Here is a 15,053-nt window from a genome sequence, read left to right on the forward strand (position 1 = left end):
TGAGGGTTTTAAGCTGAGGAATAATGTGATTTTGCATGTTTTCAAAGGCTTACGTTAGCTGCTAGGTGGACTCTAATGGTGGGGCTTGGGTTGGAAGGGTGGAGGCAGGGAGAGCATGTAAAAGGTTCTTGCATGTATAGGCTGGAGAGGACACTGGCTTGGAATGGAGTGGGACTGGTGGAAGGGGGTTGGCTTTTAGGTAGACTTTTTAGATAAAGCCAAGGGGAGCTGCCCAGGGATTAGTTGTGGGATGTGAAAGGGAAGGACTCGAGGATGAGGTCAAGGTTTTTGTAGCTGGAAAGACTGGAGGAGGTGGTATTTACTTGATAGGAAAGGACTAGGCAGGAGCAGGTTGAGATAGGAGTGAGACTCAGGGATTCATTCTTGGATGTTAAATCTGAGATGCCTACTCGTCATCCAAGTGAAGGTATCCCAGAGGCAGTTGGGAATAGGAGCTTGGAGTCAGGCTAGGAGTTATGGCCGGAGGGCACAGCGCATGGAAACAGAGCTCCAGAAGATGTCTGAAAACTAGACCCTGAGGTGCTTCTCCATTTGGGAATCAGGAAGATGAGGGATCAGGAAAAGAGGCTGAGGAGGAGTAGCTAGTGAAGTAGCAGGAAGGGCAAAAAAGTGACACCTCAGAAGTCAGGTGACAAAAAGTTATTTCAAGAATCAGGCCCTGCTAGGGGCACCTGGGTGGCTCAGTCAGTTAAGTGTCTGCCTTTGGCTCAGGTCATGATCCCAGGGTCCTGGGATTGAGCCCCACATCAGGCTCCCTGCTCAGTGGGGAACCTGTTTCTCCCTCTTTCTCTGCCTGCTGCTCCCCCTGCTTGTGCTCTCTCCCTCTCTGTCAAATAAATAAAATCTTTGGGAAAAAAAAAAGGAATCAGGCCCTGCTGAATGCCAGCTCATGGAGGATGGCTGAAAATTGGTCACTGGGTTAGCAAAGTGGAGGTTGTTAAGAACCTTGACAAGAGCACTTCCCATGGAGTATTTGATTAGAGTGGCTTCAAGATAAAGTGAGGAAAGATGAAGAAGTGAAACTAGGCAATATTTTTTAGAGTTTTGTTGTAAAGGGGAGCATAAAAATCAACTGGTTGAAAGTTGCCAGGTGATAGGCGTTAAGAAAGACAAGGGGTGCCTGGGTGGCTCAGTTGGATAAGCATCTGACTCAGCTCATCTGACTCATCTGATTTCAGCTCAGGTCATGATCTCAGAGTTGTGGGATTGAGCCCCGAGTCGGGCTCTGGGCTCAGTGTGGAGTCTGCTTGTCACTCTCCCTCTGCTCCTCCCCCTGCTCACACTCTCTCTAATTAATAACAAATAAATAAAGTCTTTTAAAAGAAAGAAAGAATTACAGAGACATTTCCTTTAAATTCCATGGTTAGGGCTATCTCCTAAACACACTTTTTGAGGATTGAACTTCCTATTTCTTTGCATTGCCTATAATGTTTATTTAGTATACTACCTTGGGAATAATAAGATTCAGAATAATTATTGTTACCACATGTCCAGTTTTATTCTAAACATTTTACTTACAATCCCTTATCCAATCAACACAACCACCCTATATTCTGGATTAGAAAATGAGACTTGCAAACGTTCAATGACTTGCTCATGGATAGGAATACGGGTCCATTCAACTCTACAACACCTGCTATAGGTTGAATTTTGTCCCTTCGGGAACGATGTTGACATTCGAATTCCCAGTATTACTTCAGAATGTGACCTTATTTGGAAATAGGATCATTACAGAGGTAATTAGTTAAGATGAGGTCCCACTGGAGTAGGTTGGGCCCTGTGTCCTTGCAACAAGATAGCATGTGAGGACACAGGGAGAATGCTATGTCGTGATGAAGGCAGAGGTTGGAATGATGCAGCTGCAAGCCAAGGAATGGCAAGGTTTGCCAGCAAGCCACCAGAAGCTAGGAAGAAGCAATGAGAGAGCCCCCCTTTGGGTTTCGGAAGGAACATGGCATTACTGACACCTTGAATGGGGACTTCTCCTCTCTAAAACTGAGACAATAAATTTCTATTGTTTTAAGCTACCCAGTTTGTGGTAGCCCTAGGGAGCCCTAGGAAATGAAGACAACACCATATCACCTCCTATGCTGAAAATGCATGCGTAGGTTGTTTAGTTAGTATCTGCTGAATGACCAAAATGAATCTATTTTGAGTTTGCCATTTCGCTATGTGAGATAACCTTAGTAGAACTTAAAAAGATATCCATTTTTAGGTGGTAAAAAGTGCACTTTTACTTACCAAAAGTATCATATATGAGTGTATTTATAATTGTTACATCTTCATAAGGAAGATGTCTACTATAAAAATTAGAATAATTTTTGCAGAATGAGAATGTCTCACCTATGAAAATATCATGAATAATGCTGTTATGTGATAATCTTGATAGATTTCCAAATTCTGTAGGTGTTTGTAAAACTCCAGTCTCGGTGAAATTGTGATAACAATAGTAGATCCGATGTTTGTCCCGCAGTATTAAATCTGGCAGTGCTGCATATATAAAATGTGGGGTTAAAAAACTGTCAGTAGAGACATCTAATGCAAAGTCTTGGTACACCCACTGTTCTGTATCTTCATTGTATATTACCACATAAATTGTTTTGTTGATGTTACATGCAGTGCAGTAATTTAATAATAAGGCAAGTTCCAAAGGGTGTCCTGGATACTCGACATTGTGTATAGTCAGTGTAGCAGCTGATGATATATTTAGAAGATTTTTCAGTTTTTCAGTAGTTATTATTTTGACAAATTTAAGAAAAGTATATCCGAGATAAACTTCATTTTCTGTCCAGATTGCCATGCTACTTCTTCTTTTAGCCTATAACAAAATAGAAAATAATTAGAAGATCTTTGGTTTTAGGGACATTCCTAACAATTCTGGTCTTCTAATTTGCTATATTTAAAATGTAGTAACTACTACATTTTAACTTTAACTACTAACTTTTAGTGTATTTCTGAATAATACTCCAGACATTGAAATATATTACATAGAAATATATGTATTCATAAATATAAATTATTTCAGTAATTTTATTCTTTGATATATTGTTTCTATCTGTAGAAATAATTCATCTTAATTCCCTTTTAAATTGACCCTCAGAGAATATCAGCCTTCTCTTTTCTTATGTATTTATCCACTCTGGCCACAAGCCCCTTCCATGTTCATTACTATCAAGATATAAAGACACTTTAAACATTGTTATTTTTGGAATTATAGTTTCCTTGGATATGAGATAAAGAGAAGACAGAACTGAAAACCTTAGACAAATCAATACCACCCTTTTATGAACACAGGCTGTTAGAGAGGAAGGCCACTGAGAGACTGCTATGTCTGAAATTCAGTGGGCCTAATTTCATTTAGAGTTCCAAGGTCCCCCTTCTTCCCTATCTCTCCTTCCCAACTGTTTCTAATTCTTAGAGATTTTTACCTAACATGTAACTTCTATGTTCATGATGACCAAAAGGAGTCTCTTGGGCACATCTTTCCTCCCTAAGTTTATGTAATGTACACATATTTAGTAATGGATATACTCAAACAGGATGTAGACATATCAAACTGGTAACCAAAGAAACAGACTATTTGGTAAAGAGTCATTTCAGTAAAAAGCCATTTTATCAAATGAAGATTCAATTTAAAGTCTAGAGCTTATGTTGCTTTAAATGAGTGTGAGATGATCCTTGAAATATATTAGTAACAAAATGATGAGCCCTTCATAGAAAAGACCCATAATTATTTTTATTCTTGGCAGAGGGATGGGAATCCATCATAAATATTACAGATGGGAATTCCAAGGAATGAGTTTTTACCCACCACAAACTTTCCCATAGATCTTCACTTAGTGAAGTGAAGCCAAAAGGTTTTGGGACAAGGCAGGGGTGCTGATAGATCCCCCTGAGGCATTCAGGCCTCTCCCAAATATAAAGCAGTAATCCTCTGAAGACAAGGAGGGGGCAGGCATCAAGGCAGCAAAGTTGAGAGAAATCCATCTGCATTCTGGATTCTCAGCTACCATAGGCTGGGAGTGGGTAAGCTGGCTGAGGGAAACTCTCCCTCCGACACATGGTTGGCCTTTACAGACGTGGGACAGGGAAGCAAGAGAGATAGATAGAGAGATCTCCCAAAGCATGAAAACCTGCAGCAAGATGAGAGAGGAAGGAATCCCTCAGTGATCAAAAAGTTGGCGGGCTAGACTGTAGAGCAGAGACAGCTCTCCTGGGTTTTGAAAGGTGGTGGCCCGTTGTAAAGTATGAAGAGATCTCTGGAATCTTGTCAGTGCTAAGAACCCAAGCATGGCTAAAGAGAAAAAAACTCATAAAAATGCTGAAGGACCTAGTGGAAAAGATGGGCAACATGAGGGCAGACATGGGGAATTTCAGCTGAGATATGTAAATGATAAAAAAAGAAGTGAAATTGCTAGATATAAAAAATATGATATCAGGAATAAAAAAATTATTCGATGGATTCAAGAGTAAAGTGGGAAAAGCCAAGTAGATAACTTGAAGACGGTTTAATACACAAACTGAAATACAAAGAAAGAAGTAGGGTAAAAAAAGAATAAATAGATTGAGATCTGTGGGACAATATTAAACAGTATCATATATGTGTTTTTAAACTCCTAGAAGGAAAGGAAAAACAGAATGGTGCAGAAGAAATATTTGAAGAGACAATGTCCAAGAACACCCCTAAATTAATGAATGACATTATCCCAGAAATCCAAGAAGCTCCCTTGAACCACAAACAGGATACATACAAGGAAATCACACCTAATCACATAATAAAAGTGCTGAAAACCAAAGAGAAAGAGCAAATTCTGAAAGCAGCTACAGATAAAAAGATACATTGTATATATGAGAACAACAGCATGAATAATAGCTGACTTCTTACCCAAAATGGTAAGAGGCCATAAGATAATGGAATGATGTTTTTATAAATTACTTTAAAAACAACAAAAACCAGCTGTCATCCTATAATTCTGTATTCAGTGAAAAATATCCTTCAAAAATGAAGGGAAAAAATAAAGACACTTTTATACAGACAAATGCTGAGAAAACTTATTATACAAGAAAATTCAAAGACATTCTTCAGGCTGAATGGAAATGAGTTCAGGAAGAACTCTGCATATGCAAACAGAAATAAAGCATACCCAGGAGGATATATATATATGTATATATATACATATATATCTATATAGATATATATACATATATATCTATATAGATATATATGTATAAATATCAACTGATAAAATTTTATTATCAGTTGATATTTATATACCTATATATCTTTATGACAATTGACATTTTTAAAGATTTATTTATTTATTTGAGAGAGAGAGAGAGAGCACAAGCAGGAGGGGTAGGGGAAGAGGGAGAGAGAATCTCAAGCAGACTCCAGGTTGAGTGGGGAGCCCGACTTGGGGCTTGATCTCATGGCCCTGACATTATGAACCAAAACCAAGATTCTAACATTTAATTGACTGCACCACCCAGGTGCCGCATATGACAACTGACTTTTTAAAGCAAAAATATTAACAATGCATTGAGATTTATAGCATATTTAGGAGTAAGATATGAGATAAGAGTACAAAGGGTGGGTGGGGTATGAATGAAATCATATAGTTATAAGTTTCTTAACACTGTTGTGAAGTATATATTTGGAATTACTCTGATAAATTAAAGATGATTATTGTATAGCCAAGTGCAACCACTAAAAAACAGTTTTGAATAAAAAAGAATCAACACAGTAGAAAACACAGAGATACTGAAAAATACATGATTCACTCAGAAGACAAGAAAAGAGAAACAAAAGAACAAGTGCGGTTGATAGAAAACAAATACCAAGATGGCCCTAACTCCAACTATAGCAATAGTTACGTTAAATCTAAGTGGACTGAATACTAGAACTTTAAGGCACATGTTGTCACAGTGGAGAAGAAGCAAGACTGCAGTTTATAAGAAATATAAAGCCACAGATAGGTTGATAGTAAAAGGATCAAATACAACCATACACCATATAAGCATGAAACATAAGAAAGCTAGTGCATACCCTCTAAAAGAGTTCAGATAGTAAGATTGAACACACCAAAAGTTGGTGAGATATGGAACTAAATGAAAAAAGCTCCTTTAAATATTTTATGTCTTAATTACTATAGCTTTATAATAAAGTTTGATACATGATAGAATACTTTGCTACTCCATCCCCTTCCAACCCTCAGCTCTTTACTCTTTCATATATATTTTAGAATCAGTATATTGAGCTCCACAAAGTAACATTGCAATTTTGATTAGAATTGCATCAAATCTATAGATAAATCTGAGAAGAACTGAAAAGCTTTTAATATTCTGTATTCTAATCCATGAACATGATATAGCTAGCTATGTATTCACATCTTTATTAATATTTTTGATAATATTTTATTTTTATCTCAACCAAGATCTTATACACTTTTAGTGGCATTTATTTTTAGGTATCTGTAATTTTTTTGTTCTATCTTGAATTTCCATATGACTTTTAGAATCAGCTTCTCAATTTCTATTGTATATATGAGAACAATGACATGAATAATGGCTGCCCACTGGGATTGTTATGATGTGTGCTGAATTTCTCAAGTATAGACATCTTAACTGTAGAGAATCTTCTCACCCATGAACCAATCTCTCCATTTAAGTCTTTTATTTCACTCAGTAATGTTTTGTAGTCTTTGTTGTGTGTGTGTGGTATGATTTTTTTAAAGTTTTAATTTAAATTCCAGTTAGTTAACATACAGTGTAATATTAGCTTCAGGTGTACGATATAGCTCTTCAACACTTCCATATATCACCTGGTGCTCTTCATGACAAGTGCACTCCTTAATCCCCATCACCTATTTCACCTATCGCCCCACCACCTGCCCTCGGGTAACCATCAGTGTGTTCTCTGTGATTAAGTGTCTGTTTCTTGGTTTGCCTCCCCCCCTCTTTTTTCCCCTTTGCTTTCTCCCAATGCATGATATATTTGATCAGGTGACAGAAATTGTGAGTTGAGTGCTGAATAGTTTTTATAAGTACTCTTGAATTTTGTTCTGAGATTTAATTAAGTTACTGGGAAACATTTGGATCCTTCTGGGTCTTGTTTTTAAGATTTGTTAGACAGTCTGGTGATATTTATTCCTTAGTACTGAGGCAAGACTTTTAGAGCACTCTACCCAATGCCCCATGAATCACTATGAGCATTTTCAATTTGGTTGGTTAGAAGAGGTACTATTCCCATCCCTATGTAAATTATCAATTCTATTCCCTTGCCCATTCAGTCATCCCTTTCCCCAGATTGGACAGTTTCCCCACATACATACACTTATTAGTACTCTGCTGAATACATGAGGGGAACCCTTTGCACATCTCTGGAATTCTGTGTGCAGCTCTTTCATTTCTGATATTCTGCTTTGCAAACTCCAACCACCTGTTCTCTCCTGTCAGCTCCACTTCCTGAACTCAGGGAATCTGCTAAACTCTGCTTGAGTTTCCCATGTCCTTATGCCATAATCTGGGAACTTTCTCAGGAGGTTAATCTAGGACAATTGCAGGGCTCATCTTGATTTACAATGTCTTGAGAGGCATCGTTTCATGCATTCTGTTCAGTCTTTTTGTTTTTGTGTATTATGCAGGAAGGTAAATATATAGTCCCTACTTTTTAACTTCATCTTGACCAGAAGTGGAAGTTTCTAATATAAAAATTTAATGCTATAAATTTCCCTCTAAGAACTGCTTTAGCAGCATTCCATAAAATTTGATACCTTATACTCTTATTTTCATTCAGTTAAAAGACTTTCTAAATTCCCTTAAAATGTCCTATTTAACAAAAATCATTTAGAGGTGTACTGTTTAATTTCCAAGAATTGGGGTATTTCCAGATATATTTCTGTTATTGATTAATTCCATTGTGGTTAGAGAACATTCTTTAGATGATTTAAATTCTTTCAAATTTGTTGAGGTTTGTTTAATGACTCCGTATATGGTCTATCTTGATAAATGTTTCATGAACACTTGCCAAGAATATGTATTCTGCTGTTGTTGGGTAAAATGTTCTATACATTTTAATTAGATTCAGTCAGCTGCTCAGTACTTCTATACCCTTGCCTATTTTCTGCTATTCTATTTTCAACTGTAATTATGGATTTGTTCATTTCCTCTTTTAATTTGATCAGTTTTGATATGGTTTTAATATGTTGTATTTTAATTTTCAGTCAGTTAAATATTATTTCTAATTCCCTTGAAAATGTCTTTGTCCAAAGGGTTATTTAGATATGTATTTGTAAATTTTCAAATACCTGAGCGTTTTCTAGATATATTTTAAAAAAAATTTATTTCTAGTTTAATTCTGTTAAGATCAGAGAACATACTTTGGCTTTTATTCTTTTAAATATGTTAAAGTTCATTTTATGTTCCAAAATATAGTCTATCTTGGTTAATATTCCATGTCTAATTGAAAAGAATGTGCTTCCTGCTGTTGATAGGTGTAGTATATTCTACAAATGTACTATTAGATTAACAAATAGTATTACTCTTGGGTCACCAAACTTTTTATGGAAAGGGCCATATAGTAAATATTTTAGGTTTGGGGCCACATAGTCTCTGTTGGAAATTTTCATCAGTGCTGTTGTAGTGCAAAAGCAGGCAGAGAGAATACATAAACAAATGAGCATGGCTGAGTTCCAATAAAACCATTTACAAAAAAAGGTGGCAGAGTGGATTTGACTGATGAGCGATAATTTTCTGACCCCTGCTGCTGTTTCTTTGTACATCTTTGGAATTTTGTGTTTGTCTTATCTATTCCTGAAGAAGGAGTGTGGAAATCTTCCAAACAATTTGTTGATTTATCAATTTCTTTTTTCCATTCAATTAATTTTGTTTCTTGTATTTTGAAGATTTGTTGTTAAGTGTATCACATTTAGGGTTGTTATGTCTTCTTGATGAATTGATCCTTTTATCATTATATAATGTCCTTCTTTATCCCTGAGTATTTTCCTAGCTTATTTGATATTAATAAACCCATTCTATCTTTCTTTTTTTTTAAGATTTTATTTATTTATTTGAGAGAGGGACAGAAGACGATGGTGGGGTGGGGGGGCAGAGGGAGAGGGAGAAGCAGACTCCCTGCTGAATAGAGAGCCTGATGTGGGACTTGATCCCAGGACCCCGGGGATCATGACCTGAGCTGAAGGCAGGCACTTAACCAACTGAGCAACCCAGGTGCCCTGTCTTTCTTTTAACTAGTGTTTTCATGATATAGCCTTTTCCAATATTTTACTTTTAATTCACCTGCATCATTTTATTTAAAATGAATTTCTCATAGAATGTATACAGTTTGGTCTTTTTAAAAAAATCCAATTTATCTATTCATCAGTCGATGGACACTTGGGCTGTTTCCATAATTTGGCTATTGTCAACAATGCTACTATAAACATTGGGGTACATGTATCCCTTTGAATTAGTGTTCTTGTATTCTTTGGGTAAATACCCAGTAGTGAAATTGTTGGATCATAGAGAAGGTCTATTTTTAACGTTTTTTTTTTTAAAGATTTTATTTATTTATTTGAGAGAGAGAGAGAGAGAGCACAAGAGAGGGTAGGGTCAGAGGGAGAAGCAGACTTCCCGTGGAGCAGGGAGCCCGATGTGGGACTTGATCCCAGGACTCCGGGATCATGACCTTGAGCCGAAGGCAGTCACTAAACCAACTGAGCCACCCAGGTGACCCTATTTTTAACTTTTTAAGGAACCTCCATACTGTTTTCCAGAGGGGCTGTACCAGTTTGCATTCCCACCAACAGTGCAAAAGTGTTCCCCTTTCTCCACATCCTTGCCAAACCTGTTGTTTCTTGTGTTGTTTATTTTAGCCATTCTGATGGGTGTGAGATGATATGTCATTGTAGTTTTGATTTGTATTTCCCTGGTGATGAGTGATGTTGAGCATCTTTTCAGGTGTCTGTTGGCCATCTGCTTGTCTTCTTTGGAAAAATGTCTATTCATATCTTCTGCCCATTTTTAAATTGGATTATTCATTTTTTTGGGTGTTGAGTTTTATGACTGATGAATGGATAAAGAATTTGTGGCACACACACACACACACACAAATAATGGAAATGGAACATTACTCAGCCATAAAAAAGAATGAAATCTTGCCATTTGTAATAACATGGAAGGAGCTAGAGAGTATTATGCTAAGTGAAATTAGTCAGAGAAAGACAAAAACCATATGATTTCATTCATATGTGGAATTTAAGGAACAATACAAATGAGCAAAGGGAAAGAAAATAGAGAGAGAGGCAAACCAAGAAATGGACTCTTAACTATAGAGAACAATCTAATGGTTACCAGAGGGGAGGTGGGTGGAGAAATGGGTGAAATGGGTGAAACTCAGGACCCTGAGATCAAGACCTAAGCCAAGATCAAGAGTTGGGATGCCCAACCGACTGAGCCACCCAGGTGCCCCCAAATAACTGGAACATCAAAAACTTAAAAAAATATATCCAATTTGACAATTGATGCCTTTTAATTAGTGCTCTGGCCATTTAAATTTAATGACATTATTGATATGTTTCTATATAGCTCTACCATTTTATTAATTTGTATTCTCTGTTTTTGTCCCAGTGTTTCCCCTTCTGTCTTGGATTATTTGAAAAAAATATTTTTAGTATTCCATTTTAATTTATATATTAATCATAATCTTTTTAAAAAAGGTTTTATTTATTTATTTGGCAGAGAGACACACAGCAAGAGAGTGAACACAAGCAGGGGGAGAGGGAGAAGGAGAAGCAGGCCTCCTGTGGAGCACCGAGCCCAATGTGGGGCTCAATCCTAGGACCCTGGGAACTTGACCTGAGCTGAAGGCAGATGCTTAATGACTGAGCCACCCAGGCACCCGATCATATACTTTTTTTTTTTTTTAAAGATTTTATTTATTTGACAGAGACACAGCGAGAGAGGGAACACAAGCAGGGGGAGTGGGAGAGGGAGAAGCAGGCTTCCTGCTGAGCAGGGAGCCCAATGTGGGACTCGATCCCAGGACTCTGGGATCATGACCTGAGCCGAAGGCAGACACTTAACGATTGAGCCACCCAGGTGCCCTGGGATCATATACTTTTTTTAATGTTGCTCTAGGGGTTACAATTTATGCCCTTACTTTTCACAACCTACTTAGAATTAATACTTTGGAATAAAGAAAACTCACTACTCCATAGGTTCCTTTATCCTTCCTCATTTATGTTGTAATTGTCCTATATGTCAAGATACATTAAAAGCCCCACCAGAAAATATTTATGTTTTAAGTTTTGCTTTTATACATATTTGCTGTCAAATTATCTTAAGGATCTTAAGGGTATAAAAATAATCTATTTACCCATATAAGTACCATTTCTGTTGTTCTTTATTGATTCCTGACTTTTTAAATTTTGTATTTCCTTTCCACCTAATAAGCTTCATTTGGCATTTATTTCTTTTAGAACAGGTCTGCTGGTAACAAATTCTCTTAGTTTTCTTTCATCTAAAAATATCTTTATTTTTCTCCTTAATTCGTGAAAGACATTTTTTGTCTAGAAATAGAACTCTAGGTTAATATTTCTTTTCTTTCAGTATTTAATATTACTTCATTGCCTTTTGTCATCTATGGCTACTGATGAGAAATCTGCCGTCACTTGAATCATTGTTCTCTATATATGATGTGTCATTTTTCTCTGGGTGCTTTCCAGTTTTTTTCCCCTTTGGTTTTCAGTAGTTTATGAATTTCTTTGCAATCATCTTGTTTGGAGTTTGCTGAGTTTCATGACCCCATAAGTTTATATCTTTTCCAAATATGGGAAGTTTCTAACCATTAATTATTCTTTTTTTTTTTAAAGATTTTATTTATTTATTTGACAGAGAGAGACACAGCGAGAGAGGGAACACAAGCAGGGGGAGTGGGAGAGGGAGAAGCAGGCTCCCCGCAGAGCAGGGAGCCTGACGCGGGACTCGATCCCAGGACCCTGGGATCATGACCTGAGCCGAAGGCAGTCGCTTAACCAACTGAGCCACCCAGGCGCCCTAACCATTAATTATTCTAATATTTTTACTACATGATACTCTTTCTCCTCTCCTTCTTGAGACTTCAGTGACATGAATGCTAGACCTTTTGGTATCATCCTACAGGTCTCTAAGACTTGGTTTAATGTTTTTTAAAGATTTATTCATTTATTTTTTAGAGAGAAAGAGAAGGAGTGGGAGAGAGAGAGCATGGGGGTAGAGGGAGAGGGAGAAAGAGTCTCAAGCAGATGCTGTGCTGAGCAGAGAGCCTGACATGGGGCTGAATCTCATGACCCTGAGATCAGACCTGAGCTGAAACCAGAGTTGGATGCTTGACCAACTGCACCCTCCAGGTGCCCCAGACTTGGTTCAATTTTGACTATTTTTTCTATTGTTTAGATTGGAAAATTTCTATTGATGTAGCTTCAGTTTTATTGACTGTTTCCTCTATAATATCATCTCCATTTTGCTATTGAGCACACTTAATAAGTTTTCAATGGAATTATTCTATTTATATTCTAAAATATCTGGTTTTGATTCTTTAAAATAGTTTTAAGCATTCTTGTTCTTGAGGACTGTTTCATTGAATGTATATAATTTTAGGTTGACTATAATTTTATTTCAGTTTCTTGAGTATTTTACTATCTTCTGGCTTCCACTGGTCTTAATTATTTTATTGCCTTGCTTGTAATTTTTCCTTTCTGTCTGGATAATTTTAATATCTCATTAGTCTTTGACTAACATGCAATTTGTGACCATGCAATTTGATTATTTTGTTCTAAGTGGGTTTTATTTTTTACCATATCAATTGGCATTTATTACTATTTCTGGACTGAGGATTGATATCTTTAAGTCTGAAAAATTCTCAGTTATTTCCCATCTCTCTGGTTTTTCATTTTGGAATGCTGATTAGATATATGTTGGATCTTCTCTTTTCCATTCTCTCTTTTCTCTCCCTTATTCTTTTTTTCTTGTTTTCCATTTCTTTTTCTCTCAGACTTTTATCTTGTTTAATTTCTTCTTATCTAATTTCCAATGCATTAGTTATCTTTGTTGGATCCAGTCTTCAATTTAAGCTGTCCACTGAATTTTACATTTCAATTTTCATTAGTTTTACCTAAGCTTATTACATAAAATGTAATATTTTAACATTTATTTTTACATAATAAAATTTTTGAAATACAATTCACATACAGAAAATGGACAGAAAATGGACTGAATAGAAAAATACATGGCTGGAAGATTTGTGACAAAGCAGAAGTCTGTGTAATGACCTTAGAGATTTAGAAACAGAATATCATCAGAACTCCCAAATGCCACCCATGCTCTTTCCCAGTCACTATTGTTTTTCCTTTCCAGGATAACCACTATTCTAAATTTTATAGTAATGACTTTCTTGCTTTTAGTTTTACTAATTGTCTTGCCATTGGTAGATTCCTTTTTCCCTATGTTTTCCACTTATTTAAATCTATTAAGGATATTTTATATTTTGCCAACTCCAATACCTGATGTCCTTGCAGGAATGATTCTGCTTTTTATTGTTTCCGCTGACTCCCATGGCATCTTGTTTCTTTGTGTGTTTTGTCATTTTTTACTGTGAGCTCAATTTTGTCAGAATGTTATCTGTGGGAAATTTTCGAAGCCTGACTTGAGGGTTTATTTCTCCAGAAATTATTGTGTTTTCTTCTGCTTGGTGCTAGCCTTAATGGTTTCTGAACTACACATGTCCTGGGAATCTGGGCCCCAAAGTCCATGTGGGTTCTGATCACAGATTCTTTTTTTTTAAATTAACATATAATGTATTATTTGTTTCAGGGGTATAGGTCTGTGATTCATCAGTCTTACACAATTCACAGCGCTCACCATAGCACATACCCTCCCCAATGTCCATCACCCAGCCACCCCATCCCTCTCACCCCCCTCCACTCTAGCAACCCTCAGTTTGTTTCCTGAGATTAAGAGTCTCTTATGGTTTGTCTCCCTCTCTGGTTTTCTCTTGTTTCATTTTCCCCTTCCATTCCACTATGATCCTCTGTCTTATTTCTCAAATTCCTCATATCAGTGAGATCATATGATAATTGTCTTTCTCTGATTGACTTGTTTCATTTAGCATAATACCCTCTAGTTCCATCCATGTCATTGCAAATGGCAAGATTTTTTTTTGATGATGCATAATATTTCATTGTGTGTGTGTGTATATATATATGTATATGTATGTGTGTGTGTGTATATATATATGTATGGCATATATATACATATATATATATGCCATATCTTCTTTATCCATTCATTTGTTGATGGATATCTATGCTCTTTCCATAGTTTGGCTATTGTGGACATTGCTGCTATAAACTGGGGTGCAGGTGCCCCTTCGGATCGCTACATTTGTATGTTTGGGGTAAATACCCAGTAGTGCAATTGTTGGGTCGTAGGGTAGCTATATTTTCAACTTTTTGAGGAACTTCCATACTGTTTTCCAGAGTGGCTGCACCAGCTTGCATTCCCACCAACAGTGTAGGAGGGTTCCCCTTTCTCTGCATCCTTGCCAACATCTGTCATTTCCTGACTTGTTAGTTTTAGCCATTCTGACTGGTGTGAGGTGGTATCTCATTGAAGTTTTGATTTGTATTTCCCTGATGCCAAGTGATGTTGAGCACTTTTTCATGTGTCTGTTAGCCATTTGGATGTCTTCTTTGCAGAAATGTCTGTTCATGTCTTCTGCCCATTTCTTGATTGGATTATCTTTGGGTGTTGAGTTTGATAAGTTCTTTATAGATTTTGGATACTAGCTCTTTATCTGTCATTTGCAAATATCTTCTCCCATTCTGTCAGTTGTCTTTTGGTTTTGTTGACTGTTTCCTTTGCTGTGCAAAAGCTGTTTATCTTGATGAAGTCCCAATAGTTCATTTTTGCCCTTGCTTCCCTTGCCTTTGGCGATGTTTCTAGGAAGAAGTTGCTGTGGCTGAGGTAGAAGAGATTGCTGCCTTTGTTCTCCTAAA

The 15,053-nt window shown here is 36.7% G+C and overlaps 1 protein-coding gene across 1 annotated transcript in view; it reads right to left on the reverse strand.

Annotated features, from left to right (window-relative positions):
• The window catches only part of CATSPERE (catsper channel auxiliary subunit epsilon), a 150,093-nt gene that overhangs the window by 48,610 nt on the left and 86,430 nt on the right, over nucleotides 1-15,053 (reverse strand). Inside the window, exon 9 of the mRNA XM_081824485.1 lies at nucleotides 2,365-2,839. Within this exon, the coding sequence (XP_081680611.1) occupies nucleotides 2,365-2,839 (475 nt within the window). The remainder of the gene's footprint in view (nucleotides 1-2,364; nucleotides 2,840-15,053) is intronic.

The sequence above is a fragment of the Leptonychotes weddellii genome, chromosome 6, assembly GCF_054177405.1.
Source record: "Leptonychotes weddellii isolate Sample4059 chromosome 6, ASM5417740v2, whole genome shotgun sequence".
Classification (NCBI taxonomy): domain Eukaryota; kingdom Metazoa; phylum Chordata; class Mammalia; order Carnivora; family Phocidae; genus Leptonychotes; species Leptonychotes weddellii.